Raw genomic sequence first — 19,217 nt, forward strand, 5'->3', positions numbered from 1 at the left:
GGCAGCTCTTTTTAACAAACTTGAGGCATCAGCTCAATTCTTGAGAAACTCCCATATAGTCTACAAGAGAAATGGATGTTGCAGGGAACTCGTTACAAACAAGAGTATAGAGTAAGCTTTCCGCCCTTTTCATTTTTTTGTGATTTCATTTGTTGTGAGGCCCGCATGAGAAATGATCACAGCTTTAACATGACTATGCATAATGCTACATCATTTAAAGGAGAGAGATTTTCGTCAAAGGCAATCAGATCTCCCGTCACCGTTCACAAAACAGAAATAAACAAAGTCACACAAGGGGATGAATCTAACATGGCAAAGGACAACCTCAATAGACAATGTCCTATCCATAAAAAGCCACATCCCTTCAGAAAGTGTAGAGGTTTCAGGGAAAAAACTTGCAGGAACAAAAGGCTTACCTCAAAGAGAACTATATATGCTTTAGATGCTGCTCCTCAACTTTACACCAGGCAAAGGACTGTAAGTCAGTAATCCAGTGCTCTGAATGCAACAGCGACAAGCATATAGCCGCACTGCACAACGGCCCAGCTCCTTGGTCAAAAAAGGAAAATACCAATCCCTCTACAAACAATGGCGGGGAGCAAGACGAGCCTCTTTTCCAAGTTGCCACATCCACCTGCACAGAAGTGTGTGGAGATCACAGCAGTGGAAAATCCTGCTCAAAGATATGCCTTGTAAACGTGTATCCAAAAGATGAACCTCAGAACAAACAAAAGGTTTATGCAATCATAGATGATCAGAGTAATAAATCTCTAGCAAGATCTGCCTTCTTTGAAATGTTTAATGTTGCAGACAATACAGCACCTTACACACTTAGGACCTGTGCAGGCATCACAGAGGCTGAAGGGCGTAGAGCTGTAGGATTTATGGTGGAGTCTTGTGATGAAAAGACACACCTCGCTCTTCCATCACTTATTGAATGCAACCTTATTCCAAACAACAGAGCAGAGATTCCTACCCCAGAGGCTGCAAAATACCACAAACACTTAAAATCAGTGGCCTCCAAGATTCCATGTTTAGATCCCAAGGCCAAAATACTGCTTCTTCTCGGAAGAGACCTCATACAGGCACACAAGGTGCTGGAGCAATGCAACGGACCACAACATGCCCCCTTCGCTCAGAGGTTGGCCCTTGGTTGGGTGATAATTGGAGATGTATGCCTTAACGGAGCACACAAGCCTTCATCTGTTGATGTTTTGAAAACTCATATTTTAAGAAATGGGCGCCCCAGATACATGAGTCCATGTCCAAACAGTATGCATGTGAAGGACTTTTTCAATATTCACAATGAGCCACAGAAATCCTCCACCCTGAACCCTGAACAGAGAAGTTTGCTGATGCATAATGAATGTCCAATAGGAGAATCAGTTTTCCGCTGCACAAAGAATGATGATAAACCATCTCCCTCCATGGATGACCTTGCATTCCTGAAGATTATGGAAAGAAAACTCCATCAAGATGAGACGAATAGCTGGGTTGCCCCACTTCCGTTCCACAGCCCAAGGCAACGCCTTCCAAATAACAAGGTTCAAGCCAACAACCGGCTCATGTTACTGACCCGCAAACTAAAAAAACAACCCGTGGTAAAGGAACACTTTGTGGATTTTATGCATAAGATATTTGAGAATGAGCATGCAGAGTTGGCACCACAATTGCAGAATAATGAAGAATGTTGGTATCTGCCAATGTTCGGAGTATACCATCCAAAGAAGCCCGGCCAGATAAGAGTAGTATTCGACTCCAGTGCTCAACATCAAGGTGTATCATTAAATGATGTCCTCCTCACTGGCCCTAATGTAAACAATAGCATCTTGGGGGTTCTACTGTGGTTTAGGAAGGAGCGTGTGGCAGTGATGGCTGATATCCAGCAAATGTTTCATTCCTTTGTGGTTGCGAAAGAGCATCGAAACTTTCTATGCTTCCTTTGGTATGACAACAATGACTTAGACAACAAGGTGATGGAGTATCAGATGCGAGTGCATGTATTTGGTAATAGCCCATCTCCTGCAGGTGAAAAAGACTATGGATCCGAGGCAAGGCACTTTGTGGAAAGGAATTTTTATGTGGATGATGGCCTTATCTCTCTCTCCACGGAAGAGGAAGCCATCAAGCTGCTTAAGACCACCCAGGAAATGTTAGCTGTGTCCAATCTACATCTTCACAAGATTGCCTCCAATAAAGTGGAAGTTATGAAAGCATTTCCTGCAGAAAATCGTGCAAAGGACTGGCCTTCCACCAGTTCAGAGAAGTTTGGGTGTGAGCTAGGACATGTCTGAAGATGTGTTTATCTTCCAACTTGCAGACCAGGTGAGACCTTATTCCAGACGTGGGGTTCTGTCAATGATCAACAGCTTGTTTGACCCACTTGGCTTTGCTGCACCTGTCGTAATTCAGGGTAGACTCCTGCTCATAGCACTAACTACAGAGTCTTGTGATTGGGACACACCTCTGCCAGACGAGAAATTTAAAGAATGACCCTGCAAACATGCCACTGCGGGACCCATGTTGGCTTTTTGTGGGCACAGTGGGCTAGGGCCAGCCCACACTAAACCGAAACAGGCCCAGTGCGGGCTTGCCCAGTTGAGGCTCACACTAGGCTCTCTGTGAGTAGCCCACACAGTCAATCTGCCCTAAATAAGGCTATGATGGCCCAGTGTGGGCCAAGCCATTTGGGCCCAGAACAACTTTTGGACCATAGGGCCCATGCAGGTTTTGTGTAGGCAGTCCATGCTCTGTTTGGCTACTTTAGAAAATGCAATGTACAATTCAATACGACCTCATAAGTCTGCACATTTAAATTGGATTGTGTCTACAAGTCAATGCATGATTCCTTAAAACCCATGAACAAATCTTACTTTAAAAAGATGATTATTTTTACTGGATATAATATAATATTTAAAACAGGGTCCAAAATTAACGGTGTACCAAGCAAATATGTGGTAAAAATCTGTTTGTCTCATAATTAAAAAATCTACCACCCTAGTTTATTTAGAATACTGCATATCAGGAATAAAATTAATAATTCTAATTTATTTGTGAAGCTAAAAATGTTACTTTTCCTGGAACTACTTTTTTGGCTGAAGAACGCTTATAAGCAGCATTTGACTCCTAAGTGCCTTGGTGATATATCACTACGCACTTGAGAATCACATGTCACTTATCAACACCTAATTGCCTTCAATCAACTGGAATTCTCCTGATTCTGAGGTGAGTTTTAGTTCTAAGTTAATCCATTATCTTTGGTGTTTAAATATTAGCCATAGTGTGAGTTCTGCTGGCACTGTATTTCAGTATGCTTTCTTTTCCAGAGTAGTGTTGTGCAATATGACATAACAATATGGACATAACTTGCAGGCATGAATTGCATTCTCTGGTGCACTTGTCGACAACACAATGTACTGTTGTCAAAATTAACATTTTGTTAAGAATTTAATTTCTGATATTTAAACATTTTGATTATTGTAATGGTCTAGAAATAGCAGATTTCGTGTTTAGACATTAGGTTATTAAAAATGATTGTGGTACTACAGTATAACTTGCCAGCCATGAAAACATTTTGTCCATGTTTTTCAGTTTTTTGCAACGAAAGTGACATGATGTATATTAATGTATTGATGTACTTAATTAAATGAAATTATAATTACATTTCCTATCTATATCAGCAAAATTAATATAATTCTTCCTGTTCTTTTGCATAAATCAATATTATTTCTTTTAAAACACCTACTGCATATGGCTAATTATCAAAAAGTCCTATTTTATCATAGGTTACGACATGACTTCCAGGAGTTATTGGACTAAGCGCCGGCACACATTAAGAATCTTGAATTCTTTTGATTCATCATATTCAATTCAAGAGATTAATGGAGGTGAAATTTTGGGAGAAGTTGAACCTGAATCCAATCTGGCCTTGAATGTCAATGATAATGATAAGGAAGATTATGTTTTCATGGATTGCCTAAATTCATTTGACGACTGTGGCAACATTAGTGATGAGAGTGATACTGTGGAAGATAGTGATAGTAGTGATGAGGGTGAAGATGAGTGTGAAAAACTATCAAAGGTGCTATGTGGGTGGGCTCTGAGGAATGATGTGCCACAGAACACCCTCTCAGATCTTCTTCATGCACTACAGGAGTTCCATCCAAATTTACCCAAGCATGCTCGCACCCTGCTACAAACTGCAAAAATAGCAGCCAGTGTTAAAAACATCAAAGGAGGTGAATATATACATTTTGGCATTCTCACTTACCTGCAGACAATTTCAACAACTCTCATCAACAATGTTAGCAACACTATTGACCTCCAAATTAATGTTGATGGTTTGCCCTTGTACAAGAGCTCTAATTTGCAGTTGTGGCCAATTCTTGGCAAAGTGTCAATTGAAAAGGAACCTTTTGTTATTGGAATTTTTTGTGGCAATAGCAAGCCTCTGGATTTGGAGCAGTATTTATCTGACTTTGTGCAGGAGGTAATTGACCTTGAGCGAGGCTTTGAGTTGGCAGGAAAGAACTTTACTTTAAAGATTGACTGCTTCATTTGTGATGCCCCTGCAAGGTCATTTATTAAAAACATAAAGGGACACAATGGGTATTTTGGGTGTGAGCGCTGCACTCAAGAAGGAGTCTATGTTAAGAACCACATGACTTCCCGAGAAGACAGCAAAACTCCGCACAGATGATCAGTTCTTTAGACAGGAGAATGAAGATCACCATATGGGCAACTCTCCCCTTGCACGGATTAACATTGGCAGGGTTACAATGTTCATTCTAGATTACATGCACCTTGTTTGCCTCGGGGTGACTCGCAAATTAATTTCATTTTGGATGAAAGGGGGTTTTTCTTGTAGGTTGGGCTCTCAGGCAGTAATGGCTATCTCTGCGAGATTGCCTCAGCTAAGGCAGCATATGCCAATCGAGTTTCAGAGAAAGCCACGAACATTAGCAGATATTGACAGGTGGAAAGCCACTGAATTCCGCCAGTTCTTACTTTATACGGGCCAAATTGTTTTAAAAGACATCCTTTCCTCTTCCCACTACAGGAATTTCATGAATCTCTCCATCGCCATGTACTTAATGCTATGTCCTGCCTTGTGTAATTATTACTGTGACTACGCGGATGCCCTCATGAAACATTTCTTAATTGAATTTGAGTTGTTATATAGTGCTGAAGAATTGGTGTATAATGTACACTGCTTGACACATTTGGCTGATGATGTTAGGAGATATGGAGCTTTGGATGGAGTGTCAGCTTTTCCTTTCGAAAACTATATGAGGAAATTGAAAAAAGCTTGTCGGAAACCAGTTTGTTCTTAAACAAATATTTAACCAAATTACACTTGAAAGGACATTTATGTCAAAAAAATCAAAGCAGACAGACAGCAAGACACCTTTGTTGAAAATGAAACACTCATGTGGTCCAACAATACCTAACCTGCCTCACTGCACCCAGTATAAAAAATCAATCTTTCAACAGTTCTCCATTGCCACAACTACTGGGGACAACTGTGTGATGGTTCAAGGAAATTTGGGACTGGTACAGAACATACTATGTGATGAAAAGACTGATACAAAGTACATTGTGTTCAAGAGGTTTTCAAAACTGGATTCCCTTTACTCCAGTCCTCTAGATTCAAAAGACATTGGTGTTTATAAAGCAAGTCATCTAGAAACTACAGCCGAAATATACTACTTGTCAGATATAACAAGGAAATATGTTTTGATCCAACAGACACAGAATGGGCAGCCATTCCTTTCCTCCATAGCTACTGAGTTTTTTGTTATGTAAATATTCATTTTCAGTGTTTGTTTTTTTGCCTGTTAAAGGATAAATAAATGGCTCTGTACAACATTGTGGAGTTCCCGGATAACTCTGTAGGGATTGTGAGCAGCAAATGGCTAAATGAGCACTCGTCTATAACTCCACCTTATACTGACACTGGCAAACACAAGGCAGCTTTGTTGACGCATGAAGTTCCTGGAGAAACATGGAAAGCACATGAAATCCATATTTTGGCCACAGCAGGTAGATTTTCTCTCAGAATTTTAAATACAGAGCAACGCATGAAAAGTGTCAAGAAAACAATGCAAGACCTATTGACACACTTTTTTGTTTCTTACAGTGGATTATGAAAAAGCAAGATATAAAGCCAAAATGGCAGAAACAAATTTAATTATAGCAAGTGAACCTGAAGAATTAGACCGCAGTCAGCGGTCAAGACAGTAAGTGTTGTTCTGTTGCCTTTACTACCCAGTTAATTTATATTAAGTTAATTTATTTAAAAGGAAATTTCACCGATAGAAACATTCATCTTTATTGAAAGTGGGTCATATTTGTAGTCGAACTGTAACATAAATTTAGAATTTTGTGCCTATTTGACCGAGAAAAGATAAAACGTGACTTTAGGGCACATTTGTATGGAAAACTACAACTCCCACAATGCACAGCTCTGCAAGCCACTCCCATTAATCGGAACACCGCTCAGGTATGCTATTGTGTACATAAATGCCACGTTAGTATAACAAAGAAAATAAAAACACTCACTTTATAGTCAGACATCCGTTTATCCCTGCAGGCTTTGGCTGTCGCGTCCAGTTTAGGATTCTAAAACATGTATTCAGGACACCGCTGTCCATATATGGTACGAAGCTTGGGTAGGAGAAAGCTTCATTCAGTTTCGGATATATTTTTGAGAGTGCTTGTCCAAACATGTATATTCCCGAAGAAGAAAATGCCGCATCCTGCACACCAGCGGGTCACCTTCCACCAGCGGGTCACCTTCCACCAGCGGGTCACCTTACACCAGCGGGTCACCTTACATCCGAGAGACACCTTACATCCGAGAGACACCTTACATCCGAGAGACACCTTACATCCGAGAGACACCTTACATCCGAGAGACACCTTACATCCGAGAGACACCTTACATCTGAGAGACACCTTACACCTGCAAGCTGTCCTTCATCTGAAGGGCGTCCTTTACCTGCAGCCGTTCCCCTTCCTGTGAAGCACTCTCTATCAGCAGGTATGTTTAGTAGGCTGTAAAAATGTAGTTACACCTCTCTAGCCTCAAGAAGCAAAGGCATTTTTTAAAGGGATAATCCATCATTTTGTCATATTAAACTATGTTATTACCTTAACTAAGAAGAGTTGATACATACCTCTATCATCTTAGTGTGCGCACTTAATCGCTGTGGCGTGCAGCGACACTTTGATAGCACTCAGCTTAGCCCAGTTCATTCAATGGTACCAAACATAGATGAAGTTAGAAATGACCAAACACATCAACGTTTCCCTATTTAAAACGAGTAGTTATATGATCAAGTATGGTGGCACAAAATAAAACCTGACTCGGCGCAGGAAAAAGTCACACCTGAAAAATCTGCTTTCCTAGTCCCTCTCATAATGAGAGGGAGAGTTTTACTGCGCAGAGTCGAAGTAATCCCAAAAGTGCTATTCTGCAATACATTATAGTTACCATTTATAACCCGCTTTGATAAGCCCCACATTTTAGTTTGTGCCACCATATTTAGTCGTATAACTACTCGTTTTAAATAGGGAAAACGTTGATGTGTTTGGTTATTTCTAACTTCATGTCTGTTTGGTACCATTGAATGAACTGGGCAAAGCTAAGTGCTTCCAAAGTGTTGCCGTGCGCCACAGCACTTAAGTGCATGCACTAAGATGATAGAGGTATGTATCAACTCTTCTTAGTTAAGCTAATAACATAGTTTAATATGACAAAATGATTGAGTATCCCTTTAATGTTACATCTTGTAATAATGGGTATTTATTGAATATTGGTTCTTCCTGAGAGAACAACCCACTGTTAATATTAATTTATTTCTTATTACGCTAGGCATTACATGACACAATAATATTTGGAGTTTATCTGTAATGCTGCCTGTGGCTTTTGTTTTACCCCAAATCTGAAATCGAAAAGAACTTGGGCTGTTCGGATTTGGGTCATTTTGGTCTGCAGTCTGAACGTAGCCAAAATGCTGTACAATACAGAAATCTAGGGGCACACTGTTTGTGCACATTGTAACACTCTATTTTGTTAATCTGCTAAAACAATGTTTGTGTTCAGTTTCAATTGTTTTTTTTCTTTTTCAGGTATTGAGAGATATATAGTCACTACATTAGAGGAGATAAAGGACAGACTGACCATGCTAGAGAGAACTGTATCCAGAATCTCACGATCAAGCACAAACGACATCACGTTGCCTGATGACATCATATTACCCATTCAAAGCTACCAGGACATGGATATTTTGGAGCAAAAAATGGAAGATCATCAATGCCGGAATGATTTGGTTTGTCAACAATGCCTCTTCTCAAGACTGTAAATACTTTTTAGTATTTCAAGTATTTATTATTGACAGAGCTTCCGGCTCTAACATACACTAATGGACCAAAGTACTATTTGGTACACTTAAATGGCATGCTATTAAAAAAACATATCCATTGACCCCTTTGCAGTTGTAACAACATCCACTCTTCTGAAAAGGAATTGTACAAGATTATGGGGGGTCAGTGGAATTTTAAGCTCATTCATCCACAAGAGTGTTCTTGTGGGTGTAATAGTGTCCATATAGTTTATCTGCAGTCTGCAGGGGCAGTTGCACCCTAGTGGTTAGAGAGTTGGGCTTGTAACCCAAGAGTTGCCATTTCGAGTCTCACGGCAGGCAAGTTGCAACTTTGAGCAAGGCACTTAATTGCTCCCCAGGTGCTGGGATAGCTGCCCACTGCTGTGGGTGTGTGTTCACGACTCACTGGGATATGTTAAATGCAGGAATAACATTGTGTGGCATACTTGACAAAGCTTGTCACTTTTACTTTCAGTCCTTTGCCTGGAAATTGACCCATTGTCATATTGATCAACTAGTGATGCTGTTCTAAGCACTGCAGCTTCTCAACAAAGTTTTGCATAAAAATGTCGTTTGCATTTGACAAGAAGTCACCCCCCAAAAAATTATTTGAAATGTAAGAGAACCTAGTGACAAAGTCCCCAAACTGTCACTGCAACTGACTTTCTGCCAAGCAACACAAATATGTTGTTTGATTTCTGTTTTTACAGTCAAATCTTTGATATCTAAATTAATTTGAGAATTATGTAGTCAGATTTAAAAAAAAGAAAAAAGTTTGTCCTGAAACTATATTTTTCCAAAGGCAAATCACTTTGTAATTTTGTTTTTTTTCTTCATGTTAGACTGCCTATCTTGGAACCATTGGTGGGTGTAGTGTCCAAGTGGCAACAAGAAGAATATTATCAACATTGATTGGCCATTCTCTGGCACAAATCAAAAAAGACCTTTTAATAACCTGAGGCTAAGGAGGGTTGTAACAGGTAAGCTACTAGCATGAGATATGAGAAGTAGCATATATGAATTACATTCCGCACATAGTGGTGTTTCATATAGGCCCATTTGCTTTTCAGAGGCTGTAAGAAAATGCTCCTTTCAGCCAAGTCCTCTTGATTCCGAAGTTGAGAATGAAATTAAGGTCTGGTTGCGGAATTCAAGAGACAGAGCAGGTGGACGTAAGGAGCGCTACCACCGTCAGCTGAGTTGAGACCTGGGGGGGAAAAGTGACCTCTGCTGAAATTTTTTTTTCAAAAGTATCCATTTGCAAAGCTTTATTTTTTTGTTCTGTTTTTTATTTGCATAAATGTACCTTTTCAGGGTGTTGATTTAAATTGAAAGTTTCTTGTTTGGTGTTTAATAAATCCATTTGCTTGAAATTCCTCTGACTGCTGTACATCTTTGACAATACAAACATTAGTTATGTGGTGCCCAAATTCATTTCAGATGTATAATACTGTTTTTCTCTAAGACTGAAGTTGTAGCAGCCAGAAAGTATTTATAGTGTAAAAGATGTATTGTTGTAGATTAATAGTGCAGGCCCTATGTGGGCCTAGTGTAGTCTTTATGGGGGCTAAATTAGGGTTGCCCTTGCAGAGCCTGTGTAGGCCTTGTAAGGGCTTCCTGTGGGATAAATAAGAGCTGCCCATGCAGGGCCTGTATGGCCCTAGTGAGGGGTTTCTGTTGGCCATGTGAGGGCTGCCTGTGTAGGGCCTGTATGAGCCTAGTGAGGGCTTTCTGTGGGCCATGTGAGGGCTGCCTGTGTAGGGCCTGTGTGGGCTTGGTGAGGGCTTTCTGTGGGACATGTTAGGGTTGCCCGTGCAGGGCCTGTGGGGGCTTTTTGTGGGCTAAGTGAGGGCTGCCCATGCAGGGCCAGTGCTAAGGGGCCAACATTTTGCCGATGAGCAAAATCTCAGGGGCCCTGCGCTAGCAGCCAGCTAGGGGCCCTAAGGCAAGCCCTAAGTAGGCCTGTATGGGGATATCATAGGCTTGCTTGCAGGGGAAGGTTTGGAGAGATTCATTAAAAGAGCTTGAGCACGTTAAGATTCCACGCACATATGCTACAATCTCTCTCTGTCAAGCACAAAGAAAAGAGATGTGTGTCTTTTGTGATGCGTCCACAAATGCTATTGCAGCTGTCGCTTACAGCAGGGTTATCAATACAAGTGGTAATGTAGAAGTTGGTTTTATGTTTGGCAAGGCTAAACTAGCTCCACGACCTGAGATCTCTGTCCCCAGACTCGAGCTGTGCGCTGCTGTTCTGGCTGTGGAAATAGCTGAAACCATTGAAGATGAGATGGACACCAAACTGGATGCTGTGACATTTTATTCTGACCGTAAGGTTGTCTTAGGCTACATCTGTAATGAATCCAGGAAATTTTATGTGTAAGTTAACAACAGGGTGCAAAGGATACGGAAATCTACATGCCCTGAGCAGTGGAAATATGTACCTACAGATCAAAACCCTGCCGACCAAGCCACAAGGTAAGTTTCGGCAGCTGACCTTCCCCAGAGTATGTGGTTGACTGGTCCAAAATTCTTGTTTATGATGACACCGCCTGAAACGGACACTAGCCTCTTCAGCCTGATAGATCCAGAAGTAGACATTGAAGTACGTCCCCAAGTCACTTCTTGTACTACACATACTTCAAGTAAGGAGTTGGACACTGAACGCTTTAAAAGATTCTCAAGCTGGCGATCACTAACTCGCGCTGTAGCAAGACTCGTGCACATAACCCAATCCTTCAAGCAGGATAGTGACAAGAGCACTTGCAGGGGCTGGCATATATGTGCAAGGCCCTGTTCAGTCCAAAATCAAGAAAGGGCAAAGTCCATTCTTATCCAAAGTGTACAAGCAGAAGCCTTCTCTGAGGAGCTGAAATGCCTTCAAGCAAGCACTGTGATTTCCAAACAAAGCCCTCTCTTTAATCTATCTCCCTACATTGATAAATCTGGCTTACTCAGGGTTGGTGGACGCCTTTCACAAGCAAACCTTGGGAGAGACGAACTGTGTCCTCTTATTCTTCCTGGTCATTGTCACATGACATCTCTAATCATTCAACATTATCACAAACAAGTTGAACATCAAGGACGCGTCTTTACTGAGGGCGCATTGAGAGAGGCTGGGTTTTGGATCATAGGTGGTAAGAGACGCATCAGCAGCATGATCTTTCAATGTTTTCAGTGTCGCAAACTACGGGGAAAGATTTCGACACAGAAGATGTCTGACCTACCTCCTGAGCGGCTCAGTATGGACCCTCTATTCTCCTTTGTAGGGTTAGATGTTTTCGGGCCTTTGATGCTCACTTCACGTCGAACCAGAGGAGGACAAGCAAACTCAAAACGCTGGGCAGTGCTGTTCACATGTATGAGCACTAGGGCCATACATATTGAGGTCATAGAGTCAATGGATAGCTCCAGTTTTATAAATGCTCTCCGCAGATTTTCTGCGGTTCGAGGTCCAGCAAAGCAGTTGCGGTCAGACTGTGGCACCAACTTTGTTGGAGCATGCAAGGAGTTGAAGATGGAGTCAGTCACAGATGACAGAAAGGTACAAGAGTATCTGAGTGATAATGGATGTACTTGGGTTTTTAACCCTCCCCACTCATCTCACATGGGTGGAAGTTGGGAACGTATGATTGGAGTTTCAAGGCGGATCCTTGAATCTATGCTACAAAAACTTGGACCTTCAAGGCTATCTCATGAGGTTTTGACCACCTTCATGGCTGAAGTCACAGCCATAGTCAATGCTCGTCCCCTAGTACCTGTGTCTACGGATCCTGATGCTCCTTTCATTCTGACTCCAGCAACTTTACTCACTCAAAAAAACTTCTGTAGTTCCTCCTCCACCAGGAGAATTTGGTGAAAGGGACCTCTTCATTCGTCAGTGGAGGCAAGTCCAAAGCTTGGCCAATACATTCTGGAATCGCTGGAGAAAGGAATATCTCGCAACTTTGCAAAACCGCAGAAAATGGCAGAATGAGAGCTCCAATCTTCAAGTAGGTGATGTTGTGCTACTGAAAAACATCCAAGCAAAAAGAAATGACTGGCCAATGGGAATCGTGTTGGAGACATTTCCTGGGAAAGATGGGAAAGTAAGGAAAGTTGACGTCAAAGTGGTCAAAGACGGATCGTCTAAGGTGTTCCTACGTCCTATATCGGATGTTGTTTTACTGCTGTCTCCTGGGACTGAATAGACAAATGTTATTCTGCTTGATGATGGCATCTTACAGATACCAGACGGGGAGTGTACTGTTTCCAGTTTAGTTTAGTTAAATGTTTGAGCCACTAGGTGGTGCTATTCTATGTATTTAAAGTAACCTCTGATTTTAATAGGAGCCATTTTTTGTTTTGCTCAGTTGATGCTGATAGTCACACGGATAAAGCAGCTATTTTCAATCCTTTGCATCATCTTGCAATCATTTAAAGAAGCTTTGTCTGTAAGTAGTAAAGTGTTTACAAGATCTTTATCATCATCTTATATTTGGTATTGGTGATGTTATTCAGTATAAAATTCATGTTTAGAGGAATTTCAGTACAGTGTTACATGCGTCTGCATTATTTTTGTGTAAAGTTATGTAGTTATCCCTTAAGTGAATGGTCATATTTCTTTAATCCACATTCTTTAGAAACTTATTTTATTATTTTTTCTGTATTTCAGTTTTACTCTGTTCCACTTATATTTGAAGTGGTGGTCATAATAAATCCATGCTTCGATTCAACATATCTGTGGAAGGAGTTGTCTATCTGTCTAGTTAAGAAGGGGAACTCTTTAACGAGGGCAGAATAAGGTGTATGAATTTTATTCTTAATAGCAATGTATTCATGCATTGAGCTGCGATAAGCGTAACTATTTCGGTGATTTTAATTAAATTCTTGGCAGGAATTTATAAAACTGCATTTAGTATGCGTCATATGTCTAAAGTGAATTTGATCTTTTAATAGATGTGTTAGCATTGTGTTAATGTCCCGATGGTTTAAATGCAATTCTGGGCACAAATAAAAAACCGTGGCCACGATTTACCTTAAACGAGGTAACTAATTACTAAAATGTGGGCACGATTTAGCTTAAACGAGGGAAGGAATTACTAAAACGTGTGCACGATTTATCTTAAACGAGGGAACGAATTACTAAAACGTGGGCACGATTTAGCTTAAACGAGGGAACAAATAACTAAAACGTGGCCACGATTTAAAAAAAAAGTTTTACAATGTCATGAGACGGGCTCTGTACTTTCATGACACACAGAAACGAGTTCCCTCGAAAGGGACCTGGAATCTGAGGGTGCAAAAATCTAAATACTGAGAAAATCACCTTTAAAGGGGGGGTTTAATGGTATTTCAAGCATTCTGACTTATTAACACAGTTATAGAGTTGTTTCCTCATGCTAAACGTAGGCAAAGTGTCAAAAATGCAGTTGGGCGTGTTTCAGAGTATTTCTGTGCCGAATGCACTTCGCCAGGGTTCGTACAAGTTTCGGCTAATTTTTTTCGATGACGGTTCTAACTGACGTTTCAGGGGTTTTCGATACGTATCACTTCTTTATATGGGCTTTCGCCGGAAAACTTCCCCCGGAAAACCCCGCCCAGCCGTCAGTCAGCGGGAGACGCTAGAGCTTGCTAACAGCTTATCACACCACTCAGCTTTGTTTAATTTCAAAAGTCAACAATGGCACAAGAAGAAGTGTGTTTTTGGATGTAAGGAGAAGACATCCAGCCTTATGGAAACAATGGATATAGTTTATTATCCGGATTAGCAGCGGAGTTTTGCGTGTGTGTTTGATGCGGTGGATTTTCAGAACCGGGTCATGACGAGTTACACGTGGTAAGTAAGACTTCTGTCTTATGTTGGAAATAGGCGCGTGTATATTATATAAATGACACGAACATGTAGTGAATCATTAGTTAAAACAGTGTTGTATAGTGTTGTATGACTCGTACTCGCTCCTCCCGTGTTATAACTCCTCCTTCTTCATTTTTTCGTACGTTATCGGAAAGATTCGGTAAAGCTAATCTTTCTTTTATTAATCTGATTAAACTAAAGACTCTTCAGAGATATAAACGATGTCATACTACTCCATAGGTACTCCAGATTAATATCAGAAATGCAGAAACAGCGTGTGTTACGTGAGCTTTAAAGTTGTCAAAATGAAGTTGTTTGCAACACATTACTAATGAAATTTTTTTGAAATAAGTAGGAAATTTACTGATTATCTTTATGGAACATGATCTTTATTTAATATGATTTTTGACATTAAAGAAAAATAATAATTTTGACACACAGTATAGCCTATTGTTGGCTAATGCTAAAATAATCCACTGGTGAATTATGAGTGGTTTTTGTGGTCAAGAGTTACATTAAAAGTTTGATTGACACCATTGGTTCAAATGTTAATTTTTTTTTTATAACCGTTTTTCATATAAACATAAAACAGATGAAAGAATATGGAATGTATACAAAGACATACTATACACAAAGAAAAACAAAAAACAAAAAAGGAGAACCACCCCCCACAAACAGGCACCAGATACAATAAACACCTTAAACAAAGACATACGTAATCAAACAAAACAGAGTGAAAAAATACATCTAATTACATAAATGCTCAAACAAATTCAATTCTTAAAAAGATACCCGAGGAAGGGACCCCAGATTTTTTCACATTTTTTAGAAGCATCGACCCTGGAAGAGCGTATCTTTTCAAGCTTAAGTGCTGCAACCATCTCAGCCAACCATTTATGAAAACTTGGCGTTAGGGTGGACTTCCACTCCATCAAAATCACTCTTTTGGTTCAAATGTTAATTTTAATACATTTTAATCAAACATGTAGAATTATCTTAGAAAACACTTTTAGCAATTACTAAAGAAACAAAGAAAGCTTTTTTTAATTTGGATACTGCCACTGTGGATGCGTTTAACTAAAATATAAACCCAAAGCATCAATATCATCTCCACTTCTCCCAGTAATACCATAACATTTTCCTGACTTCACATCAATACTCACAGGCTCTCCCAGATCATTGCACTTGACACGGTGACATGCTGTCAGACCATTCATTTTTTTAACCACAAATTCCAAACCCCCAGCTCTGTTGTTGCAACGATTTGGCCACAGCTTTGCAGAAAGGATTTTATCATTTATGTCCAACACAATTTCTTCTCTTGCATTTCCTACTTTGTTTCCAACGTTCATCGTGTGGCCACAGTGGAAGGTCACTTGGATCGTGCTCAATGTGCTCTGGAGAGGACAGAACATTGATTTATTTTTAACAATAAAAAATGTCAAAGATGAAATGAAACAAAGATTCCTGGCCGCACATTGAATAAAATCCAGACTACATATGGACTACCAAAAATATTTAAACCGTATCAGGAGTAAAATAAAAAAATATATATTTTTGATAGACCATTTATAGTCTGCATTTTATTTAGCATATGGTTTGCAATCTCTATGTGAATTAAAAATTGTGATAAAAAAATCTGCACAGACCAGTTTGTAAGAAATGCTGATCTTGTGAATGCTGTATCTGTTACGAGTGATAAAGGTAAATTCATCACCCCCTTTTCCACCCACACACACAGGAGGCGCTGAGGAATCTAAGAAAATAAAACAATGTATTAAATATTTATTTGTAATAGTAAATATTGTAAGTAACAAGTGTGGAGACCTTCATTTACCTGAAGATATTTCAGCAGAGACAGTATCACTGGCTTTACTCGTCATCAGTGTCATATAATCCACTATCCTGTAGCGTATCAAGTACTGCTTTCCAGACTCCAGTCCAGTCAGAGTAAAGTTTTGATTTTGAATGGTTTTGACAAGCCATTCCTTCTCCTCTGGTTTTACCTCCTTGTATTCCATACTGTACCAAGGTATTCCTCCTGTTGGGAACTTCTGCAGTTTCATGGACACTGTGTTTTCATTGACACTCCTCACTATGGGTGGGGATGGCTTAAGTTTGGACTTTAACTGTTTGTCTGTCAGTTTGCCTTGTTCGTACAGATAGATGGAGGAGCCTGGACTGGAGGGATCAGAGATGGCAGAAATAATGAAGCACATTTTCTTATCATTTTTATTGGCCTCTGATAAGCTTCTGAAGTTAGATAAGTTCACTCTCATCTTTGCGATGGCATTTGGATCTTCAAACCAATTTTTAACGGATGCCGGATGCAAGGAAGTAATTTTTCCATCTAATTTTTGAAACGCATCAGATTTCAAGAAGTCATTCAGGTTTGTAAGATATGTGTCTTTATACTTCAGAGATGTAAAATTCAAACACACCACTACATCAATATCAGGATTAACAAGAACGGTTTTCAGTCCATTTGAGTCTTCTGTTCTGATCTGATCCAGACATTTGGTACAAGAACTCAAGAGGTCAAGTTCAAGCTTTGTGTTATCTAACCACTGGTTAAGACTGCTTGCATTAAAAGGGGATTTGTTGTGAATCTTCAGGATATCTTCCAGTGACTGCTCCTCCTTTCCTCCTCCTCGAATATCAGGCAATACTTTGCACAGTTCCTTCTGTAAAACCAGCTTGTAAATGCTCAATGATTCCTGAAATGATTGAAGCCTTTCCTTAATGTCACTGAAACCATTCAATTGTGACCGTCTGAACAGATCATTGCATCTTCTCTCTGCTTCCTCCAGCCTCTCCATTACAGCTTCAGTGTTAGAAACCAGATTTGTGCTGATTTCTCTCACCAGCCGAGCTGCTGTTGTGTCTAACAGAGATAGAGGATAGAGCCAGACTTTTATTGGAACCCCACTCTCGTTATTCTTCTTCAGCAAAGTTGGGAGCTGCAGGTACACATCCAGGGCCTCCATGTATGTGGTGGGGTTCTGCTCAAGATGAAAGTCACCATGAAACGTGCAGCTGATTTTCTCAGCCTTTTTCTTATCATCATCTTTCATTTGTACAGCTCCTTTTCCTTCAATAGAAAATCCAGGAATGCTCTTGACCATGACATCCAGTTCTCCCTCAATCTTTTGCTTGTTGTCATCATCTGAATATGTTCGTTCAAACACCATGAAGGCCTGAGCTCCATACAGCACAGCTGTGACCACATGAGTTGCAGTTTTCTGCTCAAATACCTGAGGGTAGGTGAAATGGCTCAGCTGGGTCATTGTGAGCTGCTCAAATTTTGTGGTTTCTCTGTAATGCATTGTTACTCTTGACTGTTGGTTTGAGGATTTGGTGTCCCGCAGATACTTAGCAGATCCCCCAACCTCCACCAGCCCACACATGAAGCTGGCCTTCAGAGAGGCATTTACATCCAGAAGACTGCACTTATCAGAGAGAGAGTCAGAGCTACTAAACTTCAAATCAGTATGGAGCTGTGAGCGAATGTCCAAATCATTATTCAAAGATTTTCTATCCCACAGTGTAACACCTGGAATGAAAAGTGGCTTTAACAGGTATGTACATTAGCATCTTTTAAAGGGATAATTCACTGAATAATGAAAATAACCCTCATAAATCAGAGTTATATTCGAAGATGTCTGGCTCTTCTAAGCTTTGTAAAGGGCCACAAAAAGTCCACCCATCCTTTACAAAAGTAATCCACACTCCGCATTCAATGTGATTTTGTGCAAAAAATATTCATATTTAAACCTTTATAATAATTAGCTTCCTGTAACATCCAATGCACATTCACCAGGCAGAGCCTCTTTTGTTTACACTGTTTTTTCATGATAAAAACATTAGGCAGCTACAGGAAAACATAGTTTATTTACAATTATATCAATTTGTATCATTCATTCTGGCAGTTTTTATAAATGAAGTGTTTATTAAAAAAAACTTTTGTTAATGGATAAGCCATAGTCATTTGTTGCTATCTAGTGTACTAATGTATTCAGTATTTTTATTTGAAGAGAATCCATTTACCGTAGCCATGAAGGGTTTTATTCTTAATGTACATTACTACCTCCAATAGCAAACTGCCTGTTATATCCTTTATGTTGTATTGTTATGTGTTATACCTGAATAGTTTTAGTTTGTAATTGCTTCTGATCATTCCCTAATATTGTTATTTATTTATTTTTAGATGAATTGTCACAGATAACAGTTACAGCCAACAGGTTACAGACTAAATGTGGAAAAAATAATTTAAAATAAAAATTCTTGAAAGTATTTTAGTCTCACACTAAAAAATATTGAAATCAGAACCAGGAATTGATAAGAACCGGATTCGATAAGCGGAATTGGTATTGGTATCGCTAAAATTAAAAAGTTACCCAACCCTACTGATCAGGGAGTCTGACATTTTAAGGGTTGTCTCAATCGCAAAATCCTTCCAGTGCACAGAAACATTATGTCACACCACGGTCTGTCCAGCAGAGGGAGACAGAGAACACAAGGCCTTCCACCACTTACCTCTGATCATGATTATCCTATTGATATCACCTGTGCCTGTTAGTAATTGTGAGTTTATAAAAGACCAAGCTTTTGTGTGTGTCTTTGCTCAGTCTTGAAATCCTTTTGTTTGATGTAAACTCTGGTCTAAGATTTATTGAGAGACTTTTGCCCAGATACCTTGTGATCTACTTGTTTGGAAACTCTTTGTTATTGGAATACTTACCTGTTTCCAGTCTGTGAGGAACTACTTAATTTTGTTACCTTTTGAGACCTGTATTTTGAGTTTGTGTTTCAAGATTTACCTCAAGTAAAGACTGTCTATTCCCTTCAAGTCCTGCCTCTTGTGAGTCTCTGCAACTTGGGTTCATACAGCTCCCATAGTCTAGTGGTTAGTGTTGTTGAACCTTCAATGACACATCTCGGGTTCAAGGCCCACCGTTGACAGCAAGACTGAGCCATTAAAAGATGGACCCAGC

General features: G+C 39.9%; 1 protein-coding gene across 1 annotated transcript; it reads right to left on the minus strand.

Moving 5' to 3' along the window:
* Positions 1-15,296: 15,296 nt before the first annotated feature.
* Positions 15,297-18,769, minus strand: LOC141350826 (verrucotoxin subunit beta-like). Its single transcript, XM_073856630.1, has 4 exons — positions 18,760-18,769; positions 16,061-17,776; positions 15,873-15,970; positions 15,297-15,620 (listed from the first exon to the last, which is right to left on the minus strand). The coding sequence occupies exons 1-4, from the start codon at positions 18,767-18,769 to the stop codon at positions 15,297-15,299; spliced, it is 2,148 nt and encodes a 715-aa protein (XP_073712731.1).
* Positions 18,770-19,217: the final 448 nt, after the last annotated feature.

The sequence above is a fragment of the Misgurnus anguillicaudatus genome, chromosome 19, assembly GCF_027580225.2.
Source record: "Misgurnus anguillicaudatus chromosome 19, ASM2758022v2, whole genome shotgun sequence".
Lineage (NCBI taxonomy): Eukaryota > Metazoa > Chordata > Actinopteri > Cypriniformes > Cobitidae > Misgurnus > Misgurnus anguillicaudatus.